We start from the raw sequence: 21,108 nt of genomic DNA, 5'->3' as shown, positions 1-21,108 counted from the left end.
GGAGGAACTTCTTTTTTTTTTTTTTTTTTTTTTTTTTTTTTGTGGAAGGCTACTGATGTTGTGATCACTGGGTGACACCATTGTTGCCCCGTTCCCATAAATGGAGCAGCGGCGACAACAAACGATAAGGCCTAGTCACGAAGCGGGGAAGGCCACAAAACGTTGCGTCATGCTCCGCGCAGCAGAGCAGACGTCGGCTGGCCGGTTCGGTAAAAAAAGACAAAATTAAAGCGAACCGATGAGAGAGCTCTCGCGCCGCGCGCCTGCCTGCTTGTCGTCCTTGGCGAGAGATGGCGACATGGTCGCCTGCCGGCGATGACTCGGCGCCATTTTATCGCTTTGTAATGCGGTGCGCCGGGCTTCTGCGGCCAGGACGTTGCTGGCTCGGCAGTTTTCGCGTCTCACGGTCCTCTCGGGACGTCCTAAGAGTTGTTTTTTGTTGCCGATCGAACGCTCGGGGAGTCGTGGGTTCCTCGACGAGACGCCCCGAGAGCGCCCTGAACACGGCGCGTGCGGCACCCGACGACTAGCGACGACGAGGAAGTGGCCGACCGGTCCAAGGTCTTCGGCGCCGTGATAAAGCAAGATCGCGGCAGGGAGCGTTTTTTTGTGCCAGCTCATCGGCGGGTCGGGAGGGCCGCCGGACATCTGGGACACTCGGCGTCCCCCTCGGACGTTCGAGCGGGGCTTGTGTTGGAGATCGACGGCTCGCTGGACGCGCATTTGTGGCGACAAGACGTGCTGCGGTTCCTCCCTCGTCGAAACATGCCGGGTCGCTGCGTCACCGTGTCGACCGAGGTCTTATCGGTGCCGCGTTGGAGCTGGCATCCGTGGCGCTGTCGAGTCTGCGCCCGCCCGCTGTGAGGCGATCCGTGTGAGGTTCTCCCCCCCGGGGTCCGAAGGAAGGTGTTCGGTGGAGGTGCACCGCGATTGATCAGCAGCATGGCGTGTCTCGCGGGGCAGCAGCCCGAGATTCTGGTGATTCGGCCGGACATCACGTGCCTGCCCTTGTCGGACGAGGATGACGAAGAGGAGGGCCTCATTTGTGCCGACCAGCCGCCGCCGCCTCCGATCTGCGTGATACGCACGTGGTCAGGTAAAAAAAACAAAACACACGTGACTACTTTCTTTTTTTTTTTTTTTGGAAAAAGGGGGAGGGGTTCTTTTGTTGTTTTGTAGGCAGCGATCCTTGTTTAGGAAGAACGGATGTCCCAAAGTCGTCTGCATTCGCCCGGCATGAAGAGATAAGCGGTATGCGTTGGTCGAGCGGGCTATTCTTAGCGCACGTGGCTCCAATAAGGCGATGGCGCGATGCCCGCTTTTTATCTTTTTTTTTTATTTATCCCGTTGCTCGTGGCCGTATTGATGGCAGCAACACATAGCCGGCCGCCTTTGTTTCTTTAATTGTTGCAGGCGTCAGATGACCGCGCGATTTGAGTGGGGATGACCGCATTGCATCGATCGTCAGCTCTCCCCCCCCCCCCCCCCCCCCCCCCCCCCCCCTTTTCCGGTCGTCGTCTTCAGGTCTCCCCGACTGCAGCACATGTCTGGCTCGCTTCCAACGACCAGACCTGTGGATAGTGCCCTGATGGCTTCGTTTGTCTGGTTAAAAAGCATCGCGTTGGTTGCTGCGGAGGTTTTATGGAATGTGGTGTTCGATCGGGGCGGCGGCTTGCCTGCAGGCATCGGATAAAAAGCGAAAGAAACAAAACAAAAAACCGCTGACGCACCTTATCTTTACGGACTCTTGCCCCCTCCGCTCTGCTGCGCCTGCGCAGTTCGGTTGTTCCGTTGGCTGCGGTCGATGACGCAGCAACTGCCTTCTGGCGCTCCATTTTCGACGGTTGCTTTTCTGTGTCCTTTATCTGGTCGGCGCTTACGAGGCGTTTCGGGCTATCGCTCGCTCGGCGAGCGAGCAAGCGAGACAAACACGAGCGGCGAATAAAAAGCAAAGCGAAAACGGCTCAAGTACTGGTGTGCGTGTGTGCGATCGCAAGATATTGGTCGACGACGACGTGAAGTGGCGACTTTATTATTATTTTTTTTTTCGCGTTTCTGCATCGGCCTGGAAGTATATTCCGTAATGTGGGTTGCTGTATGGCATTACACGACAGATTCCAGCAGACTCAGTCAGAAGCGTGAAATAGGGGAAACGGCGAGTGGCCTTTGGCACGTGGCAGTGCAACCTCTTGAGGTTGTAAACGGGATACTTCGCTCGTTGCCATGCGCAGTTGAAAGCAGACTTTTTTGCGCTAATGGGGAGACCCTACTCAGAACGGGGGACTGTGCTAACTAATCGCGATCGTACCATATTTCCTGACGGGATGAGGACGGCAGAGAGGTCTTTCAGTTGTCCAGCGTTCGGCGCGACGTTAGGTGTTTCCCGAGCTGGAGGGCGTGCACGCCCAGCCGAACCACGCTCAAGGCCCGCTATCCAAAAAGACTCCCTGTCATTCTCACCCGGTCCTGACTTCTTCACGGCCTCGAGGTCGGGCACAAGCACGTCGTCACTCCTCGAAAATGAGACGACGACGCTACGGAGCAAGAACGAAATGGGACACGAGTTTGAGCTCGTGATTGCATTTCATTTTTTAGTGGTGATACTCGTGTTTCTAGGTGGAGCGCACCACCAAACGCCGATCTTTCTCTGCCGACACAGTTAAGTCTGTTCCGCAGTACCTCCCGGTGAGCGCAATGACACGCTGACGACATACACGGGATGTCCAAACCAGGACGAGACGTCCTCTGGACTGTCCTCGTTCTTTCCGAAAAGGGTCTCGTGAGGTCCATCTGTAAAGACCTGGTCCATCCTTGAGACGGTAAATCTCGACCTCGATGTCTGTGTCTGAGGCAGTGCATGGCGCTCCAATCTACAGTCATCGTCGCATATCGTGGTTCCATGTTTATTTGAAAGTGTGTCGCCAAACACGTCCAACCAACTCGGAGGGAACGAACTGTTAGTGTAGGAACAGTTTGGAGCTGCACCGAAAGAACGAGAGAAATGAAGCAGGCAGCAAGTACAGGATAGCAGCCTTATTTTGAAGTTTTCAGATATATACAAAAATGAAAAGCCATATTTCCCTCCAGAAGTCACTGGCACGGCTGCGTAAGCTGCGTACATGCGCAATAACCCGGCACCCATGGTTAAAAAAATTTTCAGCAACAGGTTTAAAAAAAAAAAAATCCGATAAAAGCGCGTGCGTTAAGGATAACCCTGAGGGAGTCAACCAAGAAACATATAAACAAGTTGTTTTTTCTTTGGTGCGGAGGTTTTACCGTATAAATGTACAAGGTGCATCGCATTTCACGTCGCTCTGGTGGGTCGAGAGCCCCACATAACTGAAAGCTACGTGACCCGTGGAAGGATCTTGTGACAAGTAGTAAAGTAATCTCTCAGTTAATATCCTGCACACACACACAAAAAAAAAAGCTATTTTGATAGAAAGATTTGTGGACCGGATTTTCTATCTCGATTTGCTGCATCTGAGTTCGTCTGACTCGGCTGGATAATGAAGATAGTAAGAAAAAAAAAAAAGCGCAAATGCGTGAAAGATGCGAGAACTCATGTGACCAAGTAACTTTTTTTCTTTCTTTTTTTTTTTTTCAATCAACGTATATAAGTTTTTAGGAGCCAAAAAAAGGTTGTTTTTTTTTTGTTTTTTTTTTTTTTTTGTTTATTGATCCAGGATTTTGAGTATCTTTGGTGGTTGTGTCTAGAAAACCTTAGAAAACGGCACGTGACCACGGAGAAGGGAGATGTAGCGCGACTCAAACCGGCCAGTTCTCGAGCGGCGGTTTTTCCTGCGGAAAGGAAACGAATTTGGAGTCGCAAGTTGTGTTCTGGGGTAGTTCGGCTCTCGTGTGCCATGTACAAATAAAAACCTTGGCGAGGATAAATACGTTCATTCGATTTCGCAAATACCGCCAAACCTTCGCTCTAGTGAAATGCAGTTCCAGGGTCACCGCATTGATGGCGCCAGCGTGAGGTTTTGGTTCTTGAACTCTAGTTCTAAGGAGTCGCAAGTGTGCGAACGGGCCTTTAGTGTTCGGCCAAAGGCTCTGGCGCCGAGATGTTTCGGTGGCGCCCTCTACCGTTCGTGACGTCGCGGCATGTTTTGGTGCCTCGCCGTTACGTCACGCGTTGTAATCATGGCTACCTATTATCGATCGCGGTTCGACGTCCGTAAAAATAACGGTGGAAGCTCCGAGTCATCGCGTCCTTAAACCAAGGTCGTCACAGTTGACGTTTGGAGCATTTTGAAACAGCCCGAGACTGGCGAATACGAAAGGTGACACCGAGAGGAGAGCGTCTCAGTTGACACTCTGGCATTGAATCGATTTCTGTCGATGAAGAAGAAACTCATAATGATCTAAGTGAGGACGAGTGAACCTTTGACTAATCTCGAATTGCGACGACTCTTTTGGTCGCGCATGTCGCCGATACTCCGTTTCACGCCAAGCCCGACTGCAGCCGACACTACGAGCCGGTGAAGCCAACCGAAACAGCGCCGCCAAAATAAAACAATGATGAGCAGTGATTCTTGAATACGGGGGCCCCAAACTCGTGAAACGCAAAATTGGAGCCGAAAGTTCGCGGAGCGCGACGATTGGACGTGGGTGAAAAAAAAACGCGAAGTCATTGTCGTGACGGGCGAATCGGTGCGCTCGGTCAACTTCGGCCCCAGCCTTGTGTTTGACAAGTGTAGAGGCCCCGGGCTTCTCTCGGCCCGTGATTGGACTAGCCGGTGACGGCAAAGGCACGAAGACGACGCGCGTCGTGACGACGCACTTTGGGCGCCGCTCGATTGGCTTCATCGAACCGCGAGTTCGAGCCAAGCGCTGACGCGGGCGCGATCGAGGTCATTGACCCCTCCGAGTTTCGCTTCATTTTTTTTTTTTTTATCGTTTTTGTCGTTTTTGGTAATCGGCAAGCAGTTTTGCTTGCTACATCGAAGGGCCGGCATCGCCTTGACGCGCTGATAGTGCCTGGTGCAGGCGACATCCTTTGCGGAGCGCCTATCCCGAGATCACGATAACAAGAAAATGCAAAAAGAAAAAAAGGTTAAAAGAGCGCGGGAAGGGAGAAGAGGGAAAATGATTACTTCAAAACGCGGCAAAAACTAAAAAAAAAAAAAAAAAAAAAAAAAAAAAAAAAAAAAAAAAAAAAAAGTTAGAAAGCTAGAAGCTTGATTTGATGGCTCGCCATCTATCTTTGGGTGCGTTTTTCTCAGACGACGCGCAAGGACGACTATCGCCATGACTGTACACTCTCGAATATCTTGATCGAACCGTGATGCAAGCCGCTCCCAGACTTGCGATGAAACCGAGTGTAGAAATGGCACCTACTATCCTGGGACAATCATAATAAGCAACTACAAAAAAGAAAGAAAAAAAAAAAAGGTAAAGGAAGGGAGATGTCGCAACTTTTTTTTTGCTTTGTTAAAGGGACACTGCAATTAAGTTCTAGTTCACCTGTTATTGTTTTAAATGTCAACCGCGTTCTGGCCACACCAGGGAGACACTGATATTTTGCTCCAAAAGACACCAAAACATTGTTTAAAAGAAATAAACCGAATGGCGTTTCATCACTCCACTTAAAAGCAGCGCCACTCTGTGGAAGTACGGCGGAAAGCCGAGTGCGTGCGAGCCATGTTCAACCGGATCTCCTTTCTCCCCAGGCCTATTCAACTCTTGCGGGGAGGAGCAACTAAAAATGGCCAGGTTGTATTAACGCGTTGGTGCTGGACCAATCAACGTCACTTCTGTGACGTCAGTCGCTCCAGATCCCGTGATGCGTCGCGCTCACAGATGGCTGATCGACGAGCGTTCGCTGGAATTGGTCCTTTGGAACGAAAAATGTACCCATCCGTTCAAAATACGAGCGTGCGATTGTCATTAGCAGAGTTTATCATGTTTAACTTGTTTCTGAACGTGAGACGTTTATAGATGCTTTAAACACGCACCCAATTGAGCCGCCATTGCCGACCTTCTCTTGCCTTACCGGATGCCGTTCCACTGAATCGAGCGTTGATGAGCCTCCACAGAGGCCTATGCTCGGGAGAAGGGCACAGTAGCGCCTAGAGTGGCAATAACCTGCCCTGCTGTGGGAATGATCAAGTGAAGCGAAAGGAATAAGAGGAAACCAAAACTGAAGGTCGGTTATGGTGGCGCCCATGCACAGCTGCCTGAAAGCGCCTATATTTTAAGTTTCTATTCAACCCTGATAACTCGAAGTAAGGATATAGTTTCTGGAACGAAATAGGGCTGTCATTCGTTGCTTACCAGAGAGCCAAGGCAGTACTTGTAGTTTTGCTTTTTATTAATATAAAAAAAAGATGCCTTGCCCCCCCCCCCCCCCTTTTTTTTTTCCATAAACATTGCCTAAAAATAAACTGAGCTTGATTGGCCTCTCTTGAAGATATAGTTCCTTATTAAAAGGTGCACTTAATTCTTGCCTGGACATTCTTTGAAGCTCCTACTATGTGACTGCATGTTCTGCACAGGCAGAACTAACTAAAAAATGCCATTTTGTTTCACTCTGCTTAGTCATGCGTGTTAGTTGCCTAGATAAAAGGGGAATCAATCAGAGGTGACTTAGGCACCCTTGCACAACATACTTGTTAAAAAACGAAAGGAAAAACAATGTTGCATGTAACATTAACATTTGTCATAAAAAAAATTGATCGTCTGATATTTTGCTTTATCAGTGGATGATTCCTTCAGACAAATTGGTCCAATCCGTTGTTTCTTTTACCGCCATTTGCTCTAGATGACGCAAGTGAGTGGCCGTCGGGTTGCCTCTCGTCCACACAGTTTATTTTAGAGTGTTAGAGAGCGCCGAATGCAATAAAGCGTAAACTGACCGAAAAAAGAAAAGCAAATGACGACATCACGGGAGCGCGCGATGGCGGCTTTGGGCTCTGCGTCATGCACCGGCGATCGGTTTGATGGATGTTCTTTAGTTCGTGTCCACGTGGGAAGGCGGTTGATTTTATTTTAGATTTTAGCATGTTGTCCAGGCAGCAGACACTGCTGTCACACAAGGAGGTGAATGTATGTGCTGTGTCGGCTTGGTTGGTTTTACTCCCAATGTCTTTTTAGTTTGGGAGGGAGGATGAACTGCCAAAACTTTCGCTCTCACCGCTTCAAAGACTGGGAAGTCAAGCTTTCACGGGGATTCTGCAGAGTTATACTAGACATGAACTATTGTGTGCTATATTATATAGACTAGCTTAGCTTCCATAGTGTTGCATCCCTGCACTGCTGCAAGAGCACGTAGCTTTGCTTTGCATCTCATTCAGATGCTTTTGCAAATAGCTTTGACAGCATTGGAGCAATGTTGAAACCAGTGTGGGGAAGTCCTTTAAGTACATTGTACTTAAAGTACTACCTCAAGTAGGTTTAAAAAACTTGTACTTCATTTGAAACATATTCTCTGAGTATCTACTTGTACTTTTTTTGTTTTCTGGTACTTTCCGAAAAAAAAAAGTACAACTCCCGACTTCAAATTACATTCCTCAAATACGGTTTCCTTGAAATTGAGCTCTTTAAAGAACCACAGTTTCACATCCTTGACTTTCCCTGTATTATACACAACTTTTGAGGTCGAGTATAAGAATTCATCAACCTCAAAGGAAAAGAATGGCGTATCGTCAGGTGAAAACATGCAATCATCTTTTAAGACGTCACCCGATCTTTTCTCTGAGTGAAGTGACGGCAGCTATAAGACCGCTATAGATAGGTGCATTATAAGTTGGTTGTGTTAGATCATTTGTCAGCAAGGATGGTTTGGCTAGTCTATAGCCATTTGACTTTATCCAATGTTTGCCGCTATTTCAGAAAAAAAACTGATTGCATTACCCCTGGGACAATGCATACCAATTACAAAAAACTGTATAGGGCAGTGGTGGAATGGCTGCGCCATTTTGCGCCACACACATCCTGCGTGCCATGTTGTGGAAACTGCGCCACAGCCAACACCTTGCACCACTATGCACCAAATCCCAAAACGTCTGCCCAAAAAAATTGTATTTTGTCTTGGTGTCGATTTTTATCGACTGCATTGGCAACAGTGAGCGCTTTTACCTTGGTCGGCCTTGCAATCCTAAGTTCTGTTTATTCTCCCTTTGTATCCCGAGTCGGAAGCGCACGAAAAAACTTGGGTCGGATTCCAAGCGCTACACCACCTGCGACTGGATTGTTATTCTTCAACCATAAGTGGTTAAAGGGATCATGAAATTACCTTTTTACTTTTGCCAGATAACTTTTACATTAAACCTTCAATGTCACTGAATGCCGTAAACCTTCAATATTCACTGAATGCCGAACAGGCATCCATTTTTGTTTTGGTTTATTAACTTCTACACAAAAAAATTAATGAAATATAGACTTTTCCTTTCTCTCCAGCTGACCGCAAAACAAGTTGCGGTGTAATATCGACGGTCGTGACATACTCTGGCACAGGAACCAGAAGTTCTCTCGGCAGTAGGAGAATGGGAGCGTTAGCGGCGGCGAGTTGGGGTGCGCCGGTCGGTTTTACTGCGCTGATGACGCTGATGTCACCAACGTATATTCTGAATCAGCGCCCCTCATCGCCGCGATAGCCATGGACACATTGCAGCTGAGCGAAATTCAATGAGATATGTTGCGCTACAGCGACAGCATGGGACTAGTCCCATATGCCGATATGCCTGTTGGGAAGTGCGGCGAGTCTTCCGGCGAAGACTCCAGTTCTTCATCAGAATTGGACGATGAGGAGTGGGGTGGCTTCAAAGTATGGAATGGTAGGTTACGTTTCGGCCATATATTCAGATGTACGGAAGTAACAGAGATATAAAATGTTTTGCTTCTTTGAAGGCGCACTTGCAAGTGGTGCATAGTAGCGCCTACCGCTGGAGAGTGCTTCTGCTGCCAGGAGTGCACCACTGCCGTCTCAATTCAAAACAGCGGTTGCATTTGCGGGGAACACTGTCAATGTGGCTGTAATCACGCTCGGTGTTAAGTGTTCCGAACATACACGAATGACTGTAGACTCGAGGTTCCTGAAACCGATGAGCCTGCACCAAGTGCTTCGACGTGGTTCATCGAGTTGCAAGCGGTGAAACTGCAACTGTTTCTTTTTAACCACCGGACTGCAGAAACTATCATTCGGGCACTTCGGTACACTGCAGCATTTCGGCATAGCCAATGAGCGATCGATCACAAACGATGTAAACATTACTCGAGCATCCAGCAAACGAAAGTCTGCGAAGAAAATGCGACCAGGAGCAAACCCGTCCAGGAGACGACCCTCGTCCGTTGACTGCGCAAGCGCAGAAGGGTCTTTCTCTTGCGTTGTTTACCACACGATAGATGGCGTGGCTCTAAGCCTTATCAAATTTGGCAATTTTGGTCACATCTCTAATTATGCTAGAAAATGTGGATCTGAATATTATTTACCAAAACTTTTAGGAAACATTCCCCGGCTATTCATTGTTTATGATCGCGGTGCTGGTGAGGTAGGCTCTTACCCAATAGGTGACGTGGATTCGGCTGACGTGCTGCGGTTCCGCGGATGCATCGCAGTGAAAAGGCAGAGAGCTTTTGTAGGAAAGAAGGCGCAAAATAGTCCGGTTTTCTTTTAAAAGTTCTATAGCAAAGAATTTTTTTTTGGCTCCCTCAATTTTGGTCACATCTCTAATTATGCTAGAAAATGTGGATCTGAATATTATTTACCAAAACTTTTAGGAAACATTCCCCGGCTATTCATTGTTTATGATCGCGGTGCTGGTGAGGTAGGCTCTTACCCAATAGGTGACGTGGATTCGGCTGACGTGCTGCGGTTCCGCGGATGCATCGCAGTGAAAAGGCAGAGAGCTTTTGTAGGAAAGAAGGCGCAAAATAGTCCGGTTTTCTTTTAAAAGTTCTATAGCAAAGAATTTTTTTTTGGCTCCCTATTTTTGTGTTTTTGTGTTTCTTTTCACGCCTTTTACGACGATCGGGGGATGAAATTCGATTTCAAAAGCGTTTCATGGTCCCTTTAAGCAAGACGGCCAAGGTGAAGTTGAGTCGTTAAGCATCAGATTGCCTGAGGCTCTGCGGCCTGGGATTCAGACATCCGCCAGTTGAAAACAAATAAGCAAAAGATTCCTTTTAGTGCTTCATTGTTAGAAGTTGGAACCGCATTCCCGCAAGATAAATCGTGATTTGATAGAGCTGAAACGTGGTCCGATTTGAAACCTTGCCGGCCAGCAGCTGTCACGCGAGAGGTAGGTCTACTCTGCGTACTTTAACCTTGCTCCTGCTTCTCGCTTCCAATACGATAACTCTTTTAATCATAGTCTACTGCTTCGAAATTGAGTTGCACAATAGGATAAACTCAAAATTTGTTGCCCTGTTCCTCCGCGCAACTGCCTGTCCGTTGCTTACGCACGTCACGTGGTTTGCAAATATAATTACTATGCCGAGCATGTGTGGGCTGTGCGATAAGCAGTGCTGGTTTGCATTTTGAGCTGTTGAAAGCCACTCAGAAAATATCAACACTATCTTCAGAAACATATGGTACTTGCTTTTTGGTTCTTATTAAGGCTCACAAAGTTTCAAGTTCTCGCATCTGCTACACTGTTATCCCATCTACCTAGGTCCCTAACCACTCGTGTTCATCTGTGTCGCTAAGCACAATTGAAATTGCTCCCATGCTTGTCTAAGACACAAGCTGAAGTGCAATGAAAACTGATCTGAGCTGCTCCTAGCCTGCTGCAGAATGTAGTTTGAGCTGCTCGCAACCTGCTCCAAAACAACTGTTTGAGCTGCTCCCGTGGCTGCTCCCTGAAAGGACATTCTGAAAGATTCTGTTAGAAAGTACTCATACTTTGTAAATGCATTGTATCTATAGTACTTTACTTCAAGTACATTGTATTTATAGTACTTCAAGTACATTGTGTCCAGAGTACTTACTTTCTTCTTGAAGTACATAAGCTATCATTTACTTTGTACTTTACTTTAAGTACTTTTTAGTTGTACTTTACCCAACACTGGCTGAAGCCACACTAGCCTTGATAACGGAGCTCAAAATAGCTGATGCCGAGTATAGACTGGTAGCTTTTTAATTTTACTGTAGTTTTAGAAGATATCCCCTCCTCCCACCCGTCCTGTTCACTTATTTGACACCGTGTCAGGCCTTTCGCTCTGTCCTCGTTGCATGGCTTCAATTCTTTTCTGCAGAGGTAATATCTTTCAAGAGTGAAACATTATGTTGTTTTCCATTCAAAAAGGCAGAGAACGTTTGCATAGATTATGCTGCTCAGTGGGTATTTCTTCTCAGTGTGGGTCAACAAAGACCATGTTTGAAAATGTGAAAGGGTGCAAATGATGCTCGATTAAAGCTTGCCGTCTGACTGGATAGGCTTTGTTACTTACGTGAAGCTTGCTATAGCACTATTTGAAGTTAAGGTTTGTTCCTTTTTTAAATTTTGTTTAAAGAAGGCAGGTAGGTTTCTTGGTTGGTTTCACGAGGGGCAAGGAGAAAAAAGCTTCATGCTTTTTTATCTTTGGTGCACTTGCTGCGGAAACTGATAGCAGGCAGGCTTTTATTGTGGTTGTACAACGTAGGGACCTGCTTTGGAGTCTCTCTTGTTATTAGAGGTGACCGTTCGCCCGCATTTGAAAGGTTTGGGCCACACCTCCTCTGTATGGTGGGTTCGCAAATGTTGCTAAATAACATTCTAAGCATCAGTTTTTTGGAAGTCCATAGTCGTCCCCTTACTCAGCGCCAATAGTGCTGATGTTTGTGCGGCATTGCATGCATGTTTTTGTGAAAAATAATTCCTGTGAACCAACCTTCAAGGTCCTATTTTGTTACGTAAAACATACAACTGCAGCATGGAAGGTTGAAAGGGGACAAATGCACAGACCTCAATTTGTGGGGCAGACTGAATTCTTTTTTTTATAGGTCTCATTTTGCTGTATTATGTAGTCACCTTGGTTGCGAAGCCGTCTTGTCATCCTTTGGGTGCATATTTCCGGCTTTTATAATCGGTCATCCCATGGTTTTCATTAGGAACTACGTTGCATGTCTCATACATTTTGTGTCATGGTAGTGGTCATAGTGGCCTGACAATATTGGAGGAATTTTATTGACCTCACTGGAATGCAGAAAACAACTCGTCTCGTTTTAATCTGGACTGCACAAAATGCTGCAACTATGAACAGGAAGCCTCTCTGGATCCCAGATCCTGCACAAGTATTTGTATACTTAAAGCTCATTCTAAGGAGCTTGGACTTCGAGCTAAGGAGCATAGAGGTCATTTGACGTTTTTCAGATCACTCGCCAAGGATCATAGTGCCTCCGGAACAGAAGCCTCTCGCAATCTGGAAATCTGAGTTCATGGTTTATAGCACTTGTCTACGAAAGCCAGTAGTATTCCTTAGATTCATATTGTCTTTGCCGTTTTCATCCTTCTCTACTTCTAAATAAGCTTTTATATGTCCCTTTCAGCAGGGCAGTTGGGTCTTAGGGAGAGAAGAGGAAATGCTAATGAATGGGAAAAGGCCCAACTCAGTAGACCAACAGAATAAGAAAAGAGCTTGCTTCCCACTTGCATTGAAATTTCCTTAGCTATCTCTCAATGCAAGCTTGTTTCTGCTGCCTCAGTTCCTTTCAGTACAGAAGTCCCTGTCAGATCCTAGCATTGTCAATAACACAAGGCTGCAACTTTTAATGTCACGGCAACAGGAAATGTTAATGTGACAATTATTTTTTTAATTTGGTGATGTTTAATAAAAAGCTGCAAGTATTTCTCCTGGATTGAACATGTTTGCAGGAAGTGGTTGGGGCAGAGTTGTGTGTTGTATCCATACCGTTCAGAGAGAAAGCCTGCACCCGAGAAATCGCCCATCCAGTTTTTCTGGTTAAGTTTCTGTAACATAAAAATTCCGAAACAGCGCCCACCCCCTATTCCCGTCGGATGTCACACGACGACCGACAGGAATCGCATCTACTGCGCAATTTGCTGTACCGGCTGACAAGAGAGTTCATAGCGGGTGCCTGCGTTTCTGTCCCTGATCTGCGTGTGTGATATCGGTTTCTGTGACAGGCAGGTTTGCAGCGGGTTCCAGCGTGTTTGTTGCACCATAAAACTTGGCTCTGCTACGTCCGCGATTTGCAGCATTCATTCCCGTGAGATGCGAGTTCTCAGAGGGTTTTCGCAGGTCCTTCGCACCATGAAACATGAATCTGCTGCATCCGCAACTTGCAGTATCCTTTCCCGTGACACAGGAGTTTGTAGCGAATTCCCGCGGTTTATCGCATTGTGAAACGCGAATTTGCAGTGTCCGCGATCTGCGGTATCAGTTCCCGCATCACGTGATTTGTGGCCGGTGCCAGGGTATTCTTAAATTTTTATAAAGTTTTGCCGTGGCATCCCCAAAGATAGCCTACACCATGTTTTTCAACATTTATTTCTTCATTTTGGGTGGGCATTCTTTCCGAACTGAACTTTACATAATTCCTGTTTTATACCATTTTTCAGCTGTTAGACCGTTAATACCTGAATTTTTGGGCATGACACTGGGAGTGATTGGCTGAACAGAACAGAGCAATTGAGGCACAATGTATATATCTACAAATCTTGTTTTGAGTGTTGTATGGGTATTCTTCGGCTTTATCATCAACATTTGGTACAGCTGGCTCCCTTGCTTATGGAGTGGAGCTTCTTTGTGCGATGGGTTGAGATACAGCCTTTCTTTTAGAGAACTAATTAACACGTTATCTTCACTTTCCTGTGGCACGTAATGTGAGCACTGTAGATTGATTTGTTTGTGACCTTGTAATTAGAGTCTGGAAATGTCACCAAGGGAGTAAGTGTTGAAAATGCCACCTAGGGAGTAAGTGTAGGCAAAGGTTCAGTGTCCCGTTTCCTTACTCTCTTGTTCTTTGTTTTTATTAATTCAGCATCGCATAAAACATTTAGACGTGGCACTGTCCCCTTTTTTTGTCATCAGTCGTGGCAGACTGGAGCGACGTAATTAGTTACTGCCCAACATATGCAATCTGTTTGGTGATAGCATTTGACATATAGTATTTATTTAATAGTTTTGTACGGAGTTGATATAAGCACGACAAATGAGCTCCAGGTTTGTTCGCTTGTACGACAGAGTAGATGTGAAGGGACGGGGTCACCAGAGTCTGGTTTGCTGCGTGCACCTTGTTACATATTAAGCGGACTATATACGGTGGGCAAAGTAACTAAACAACATTCATTTACACTTCACCCGCGATGGCGACCTTCGCGAGTGAAATCTGTTCAGCTTTTGACTGAGAGCGCGTGACTGTGCTCGAAAAGGAACAAGACCAGAGAAAGAAGTCTCGGCGACGTGAAAAGCAAGCAAGAAAGAAGATCAAGGACTGACAATGATGTTGAACGGTCGGAACAATAGACGGAACGGAACAGTCGGAACGCCAGAGTGACAGCAAACGGAATGCCAGCTGAACGCCAGACAGTGAACGGAACGAACGGAACGCCAGCTGAACGTTGGACAGTAAACAGAATGAGCTGAACGCCAACGGAAGGCAAGCAGTCGGATGGAACAGGACGGATTGAATGATAACGAACGCCATGAACTGACTGAGAATCTTTAACTGTAAATATTTATATGTTTATTTTATCAGTGTAAATACAGTTTTGTTTTCTGTTAAAGTTATCAGCCGGTATTATAACGACGACACCCCACTCACTCTGAATCAGAAACACGCCTATTGCCACCACGTGAGACCAAAAGCGTCGTCGTGGTTGCCTTTCTACAATCGTCTAAACACACTTCGGCGCCTTAAAAATATTATTTTCATCGACGGAAACAAAAGTAACATCAGACTGCCAGCGCGGCCACGGCGCGGCAAATTCTTGTTGCAACGTCACGTAGGGGGGGCGCCACCGAAACATCTCGTCACCCATTGTTCACAGCTTGCCAAAACATTCTTCCTTTATCGTTAACATTCTGTATTGTTGTAGTGGAGAGCATCTCTTGATTTGGCCATTCCTATTGGGCTTGCAGCTGCGTCGGGCCCGTACCCCGTCCAGCTCTCTGTGGCGGAGGACCGGACGGACAACAGCAGCGATACGGGTGTGTCGTCCATGGGCTCGGAACGCGTGCCTTCCATCTCAGAGGATCATGTAAGGGCTCCCTTTGTACGCTCATGTGCTGGACACTGCAGTGGGGATTTTCACATGTACTGCGCGCATATCTTTTGGACGGTGCGTCTGGAGGAAACAGTGCAGGAGTTATGGAAAGCTCAGAAAAATATACCAAAAAGATCTTGTCCTCGAAGGTGGACATTACACTGTCGGAAGTGATTTGCTGCTCCTCTGAGTGCCTTTGTCCTTGCGAGTAAGTGGGGCCACCAATCTCTACGGCTATATCGCGCAAGTCCCACAAGTTCCTATCTGCCTGCGTATTAAATATGATATTCCCGTCTATGCTGCACCTTCATTTTTTTTTACATCTAAAAGTTTGTTTGGCTTTGCCAAAACCAAGCACCCTGTACTTAGCTTGCTAACCTCACTTGCACACTGTGTCCCGCTTTGCCTGGCATAGTCTTGAACATTATAGTATTACAACAGTCCAGAGAGAGAACTTTCACAAATTACTATAAAGCGTTGCAACAGACAGGGCTATGAAGCAGGCATCTGCAAAATATGAAATAAAAGAAATGACGCATCTACAGTGGGGCTCTTTTTTGCGTGCGAAGCTCACTCTATATTCAAAAATTGCACCGGCGAAGTATCGGCTACTACTGTCACATTGCCCAGGTGAACAATGTGACATCTTTTGCTTACACGATGTGACTACCGTAAAACACCGGGCAAGTGCCCACTCAAAATTAAGAAATAATCACGAGAGAATGGGGATGGGCGCTTGTTCGCATCAATTTTACATATAAACGTACTGCGCGCATTTCCTCAGATCTTTCAAATTTGGGAATGGGCGCCTAATGTGGACTGGGTTGATGCGCGGTATTCTATGGTATACTGCTCTAAGGCGCTTGGACAGCAGAGCTGAATTGCACTGGGTCAAGTAAAATAGGGGCTTTAGTCTGCTATTGCAGAATATTTTCTCACATTTATGGAAATTTTCTGTCCCCTATATTACTGCTTCATAGTCCCTAAATCGAGTCTTTTCCTGTTGCATATTAAATGCGTAGCATTTGTAGGGCCAGCTCTTAGCAATTTTGTGCCCACATCTAAGATGTAACCTCAGTGACGCCATGGTGTCACATGACAGTCATCAGCATGGCGTCATGCGACACTGTCACAGAGGAGCTATAAGTTCTATGCGTATAAAACACCTTTTAGATTTTCAAAATTCTTTTTATTATATTGCAAGTATCAAGCACTGTCATCACACCTTTTTTTTTTTTTTTTGGTACTTCAATGCGATTACTGTTTGATTCACCTTATTAAAGCCCACTTTTGGTACTGATATATTAATGTTCTGTCGTGGGGGGCACAGTCCTGAAACTCGTGCACGGCATAGTGTAATGCCTGCGATTGAAGGAAAGGAAAAGAGACGAAGGCTGCTTGAAACCCATCCTTTGCTTGCCGTTGCTTTCGAAGGGTTGCTTTCTGTGCCATCCTGCAAAGCGTCGAGGCGTCCTCACATTTCTCCCCGATTACCCCTGCGACAGGAGTGGCTGGACTCGTGCTCCGAGTCGTCGTCCCACGCAGACGGGGAAGGGGGGGACCTGCCCCGGTTTTTGGGGTCTGCCCAGAAGAAATACAAGTTGTTTGGACGCAAGCCGCCCGGCCCCGTAAGTAACCCTGCCCTTTCCTTTCTTTATTTTATATTTTATCTTTTGTGTTTTCTTTTAGCTACCTCGCTGTCTCTGAGGCAAAACACTAGCCTATCGAAGGGTGCTACAACACTGATTTTAGCTGCACGTTGAAAGATAAAACCCAGATGCTGTCGCATAAACCCCTAAAAATTTAATGTGACTTCTTTGTTTTATTTGCTGGCCAGCTTAATTTGACAGGGTACACAAACAATTGTTGGAGAATTGTAAGCAGTGAGAGAGTGCAGGCGAGCTGGTAATCAATCGACATCTTGTAAACCCTGAGATGGGGAACGATAAAAAAACGTTTTTTTATCGTTCCCCATCTCGGGGTTTACAAGATGTTGGAGAATGTGTTTGCAAAAGCAAAATTGCTGTGCCTGTTTGTTTTTTTTTAACATTGAACATTTGTAGGCTAGGTTTTTAGGTAAACTGGAGCCTCGAAAAAAGTAACCGCGCATTTCCCCACCAATTTTAACAGGGAAAAGGACATTGCATGTCTTCCTGTTACGTGACCTTTACAGATATTCAGTTTCCCCGCTAGATTTAGCGGGAAAAGTGACGTCACGTGACCTACGCATAAATTCAGTTTGACCGCTACCCGTCACCCCCCATACTCTGGGCACAGGCCGACCCAACGGGGAAGGTCAATGGGTCAGTGACTCAACGAGTCAATGGGTGGACTTAAGGAAGGTCAGTGGGTCAACAAGTCAGTGAGGTGGAGAGGAGTGGAGAGATTCGGAGGCACAGCTCGAGAAGAAATGCCTGGAGGTTACTAGCGCTAAACCAAGAACGTTTCACGTAGCAACGCATTTGCGGGGTAATTGTGTTTCATAATGATTACCCTCGTTTTTCTTTTTTTTTTTTTCTTTTTTTTTTCATTGGCTTTTGAGTGATGCGCATGTACCGTAAAAGTAAAATGGAGAGGCGAATTGTTCTTGAGTGCCGGAATCCTTACCGTGTATCTATCGATAAAGTTGGACTGTTGTTGCCGACATTTGTTTGCATTTCTCCTCGTGCTTGTTGGTGCCGAGGGTAGCTTGAACAGAAAAGAAACATGTATAGCAGGAATGCTTCTCCACTTCTGCAAAGGTTTTGTCCCGTGGAGTTGCAATATGTTCATTTTAGAATGCGCAGACATGTATCAAAGCTCGGAGGCTTCCCACAGCCTGCTTCCAAAATGCTCTAACACTCGATATTTCCCAATACCGACCCGCTTCAAACACTTATTTTCTGCTCCCGAAATTGGAGGAAAAACTGTTGCGCAATTCTATTCTCGATACCAATGTCTTGCCCTAGGTGTCCAGTCTTATGAACACGTATCACTTCCGGTTAAGCACCCTAGCAAGCTGCGTTCAAGAGGGTCAAATTTACCGAAGATTTCTTAGAATAGCACTTTTTGAAGATCTTTCGCTGAAATTTTGCTCTACGGTTAGGTTCCAGTACAGGAAAGACTTAGTGCACAACCGTAGTTGGTTTGTGCAACATTTTACTGCGTTACATTGCCCCAAAAGTGGGCTTCAAATGTTATCGGTACAGTAGCATTTCGCCAGATGCGAACCTACCATGCTCTTTGCCGGTGCAGCTCGACGCGGGACAAAAGCCGCGGCTAAGCCAATGAGGCAATTGCAGCGTCGGAGGAGCACACGTGGCGACGTGCTGTCGGTGTGTACGCTCTGTTTGGGAAGGGCCGTCGCCCACGTTTACTCACGTTGGCGGCAGCTTTTTGGCGTTTACCACGTTATTCCGAAACCGAGCGCAGTGCCTAGTCTCCGACAGCTCGAGAAATGCGGGGCATTGTGAATCCTGAGCACCGTCTTGTTGCTCTGCGGCCAAAGAGACGGCAGCATTGGCTGACGAGGATGCCAAAGAATGAATCTTTAAACGAGAAGAGCGAACGCAGTAAGCCACGCCCTCCGTTTCTTAAAGGGGCACTCGAGCGCCTTTCGTAGAAGCTGGTGTTTTTGATAGCATATTGTTTGTCGGACTTTAGTCAATAAAAATGACCAGTTCTAGATGGCAAGACGTCCCGGTAGGCTCGCAGCAATAGAAATATGCGGGCACTACCTTCTTTCGGGCGGGCCGTACCTCGGGTCCCCGCCACCCCTGTAAAATTTGACGGATGGAAATGGTTAACTGTGCTGAGATTCTGAAGGTTACTGTTGCTCTTTCTAGCTGCGTCGTGCGTTACGTTTTGACTAAAGCGTCAAATGTTTGGGTGTAGGAGACGTAATATGATTATTTCAAGAAAACGCCGTTTCACGGTGACCCCTAGTGTCTGCTCCGAGGCGCAGAAAGAGGGGCAGAGGGGCGAGTCGCGACATTTGAGCGTAAATTCTATTTTTTTTACGGCAAGCCCGTAGATAGTTATTGGCATAAATAGATGATCTTGGAATTCGCTCATCGGCCCCTCTAAGCCGCCCGCGGGTATACCGTAAAATACCATGCATCCGCCCATTTTGCACCAAGTGCCCACCCCCAAAATTTGAAACATCTGAAGAAATATGTGCTGTACATATATACTGTGAACAACTTAATTTCGCGATAACCTAAATTTCGCAAATCGCCCACAATTTGCAAAAAAAGAGGTCCCGCAAACAAAACCGGAAAAATGTAAACACATTGGAATCTGTATTGAGATCCCACCGCGTCGCGGACATTAGAACCCACGAATTATTCCAAAACTTCAGCTTTGACCTCAATCGCAAAATATTGAGCCTGCAAAAAATAAGTCGTTTACAGTAGGTATGTAAAATTGATGACCTCGGATGCACCCGTCCCCTATTTTTTTGCGATTGTATTAAAATTTTGAGTGGGCGCTTGCTCAGTATTTTACGGTAGTCAGAGGAGGATCACTGTATCTCGATTTCGCGACTCGCCCACTGCGCCGAAAATTGTAAGAAGTGCTTGGTGTCGTCGAGGGCCGGCAAATGAAGCTTGCTGTTGTCTGGTGCAGGGCGAGAACGACACGGTGGTTCTCGGGGTCGGGGGAGGCTACCCGTGCCCAGCTCCCCCCCACCACTACCCGGTGCCCGTGCACCGGCTCCCGGGGGGTGCCACGGTGGCCCTGGTGCCCAAGCCGGCCTCCGCACCAAACTTCCCTTCCCCCCACATCCCGCGCCTGGCTCCGCCCGTGGGGGCCCTAGTGCAGCACAACCACTCCTACTCGGCCGCCGAAGCCGCCTCGTCCACAGCCGAGGAGGGCAACACATCGGACGAAGACGAGGTGAGCGGGGTTTCCAGGCGCCGCCTGGGATGCATCTCGGACCGATGCGTTTGGCGTCCCATTCCACCTGTGTGTCGAAAGCGGTTCCAAAGCGGCAACGAACGATGTCGCAAATGCGGTAGCGTCGCGCCGTCGGATGTCGCAAACCCGGCAGGGGGGGTGTAAAGGTTGCAAAAAGGAGCATCGGAGTATGCGAGTGTCGCCGTTGTCGTGGCGTCCCAACTCCTCGCCGCTGAAGCTTCTGCGGACCGTCGAGGCAGGAGAGCAACTCGCGGTGGACCGGTTGTCCGCTGCATCCACCGACGCTGCCGGAATCGTGGCCGGCGATGGTGCGACACTTTTACGCCGTTGTCAGACAAAAATCGAGGTACCGCTTTTTTTTTTTTTTTTTTGATGCGGGAAACTTATTGGTCGGAGACGCGTTCTAGAGACCTCAATTTCGGTGACTTGGGCCAGAGCGATACCGCCGATGGTCGGCGACAGGTTGAAAATGCGGTAGAAGCAGCGTATTCCGCCTGTGGCACGGGACCTTCGGTGACGCTTGGGTGCACGTGCAGCCGAAGCGAGATGGAAGGCAACGAGCACGTGTCGGAGTTGTAACTTCTGCCACATTATTAACCCGTTGCCGACTGTGGAAGACAAGGCCAGCGTTTTTGCTCCTCTGACGTCGTGACCAGTGGAGCCACGCAGTGCTGCCTAGCTCAGTCTGCGTCGCCGCGAGCGCGTCTTGCAACATCTCTCAACGTGCACGATGCTAGCAGGCGGCGACGGCAAAACGTGCGTCTGCCACTTTGCCGTTTATTCTCGTCGAGCTTGAGCGTGTTTGCCGTAGGAGGCTTGTTAAGGACTTGCCGGCAGCGACCTGGAGAGTGGGCCCGGTTTTGTAGTGGTATTGACTGGAGCCACCGTACGTAACGGCTTTAGTTGCCGGAGTGGCGATGCTGTGGCCGCCTCGGTAGCTCCGAAGGAGAGCACCGGCCTACGGATCCTCGGGTGTGGGGTTAGAATCCTACGGTGCCCGCGATTTCGACGGGAACTTGTTGCGGTGAAGGTGTTGTGTGGTCGAAATTTTGGTTTC

At 47.5% G+C, this 21,108-nt stretch overlaps 1 protein-coding gene across 1 annotated transcript in view; it reads left to right on the top strand.

Annotated features, from left to right (window-relative positions):
• LOC8051450 overlaps nt 1-21,108 on the top strand; it is a 131,238-nt gene that overhangs the window by 105,224 nt on the left and 4,906 nt on the right. Inside the window, 3 exon segments of the mRNA XM_042293400.1 lie at nt 15,031-15,149; nt 16,661-16,783; nt 19,761-20,030. Coding sequence (XP_042149334.1) covers nt 15,031-15,149; nt 16,661-16,783; nt 19,761-20,030 — 512 coding nt within the window.

The sequence above is a fragment of the Ixodes scapularis genome, unplaced genomic scaffold (assembly GCF_016920785.2).
Source record: "Ixodes scapularis isolate PalLabHiFi unplaced genomic scaffold, ASM1692078v2 PGA_scaffold0__279_contigs__length_252992795, whole genome shotgun sequence".
Taxonomy (NCBI): Eukaryota; Metazoa; Arthropoda; class Arachnida; order Ixodida; family Ixodidae; genus Ixodes; species Ixodes scapularis.
The sequence above is the reverse complement of the archived record's forward strand: the minus strand, read 5'-3'. Positions and strand labels throughout refer to the sequence as shown.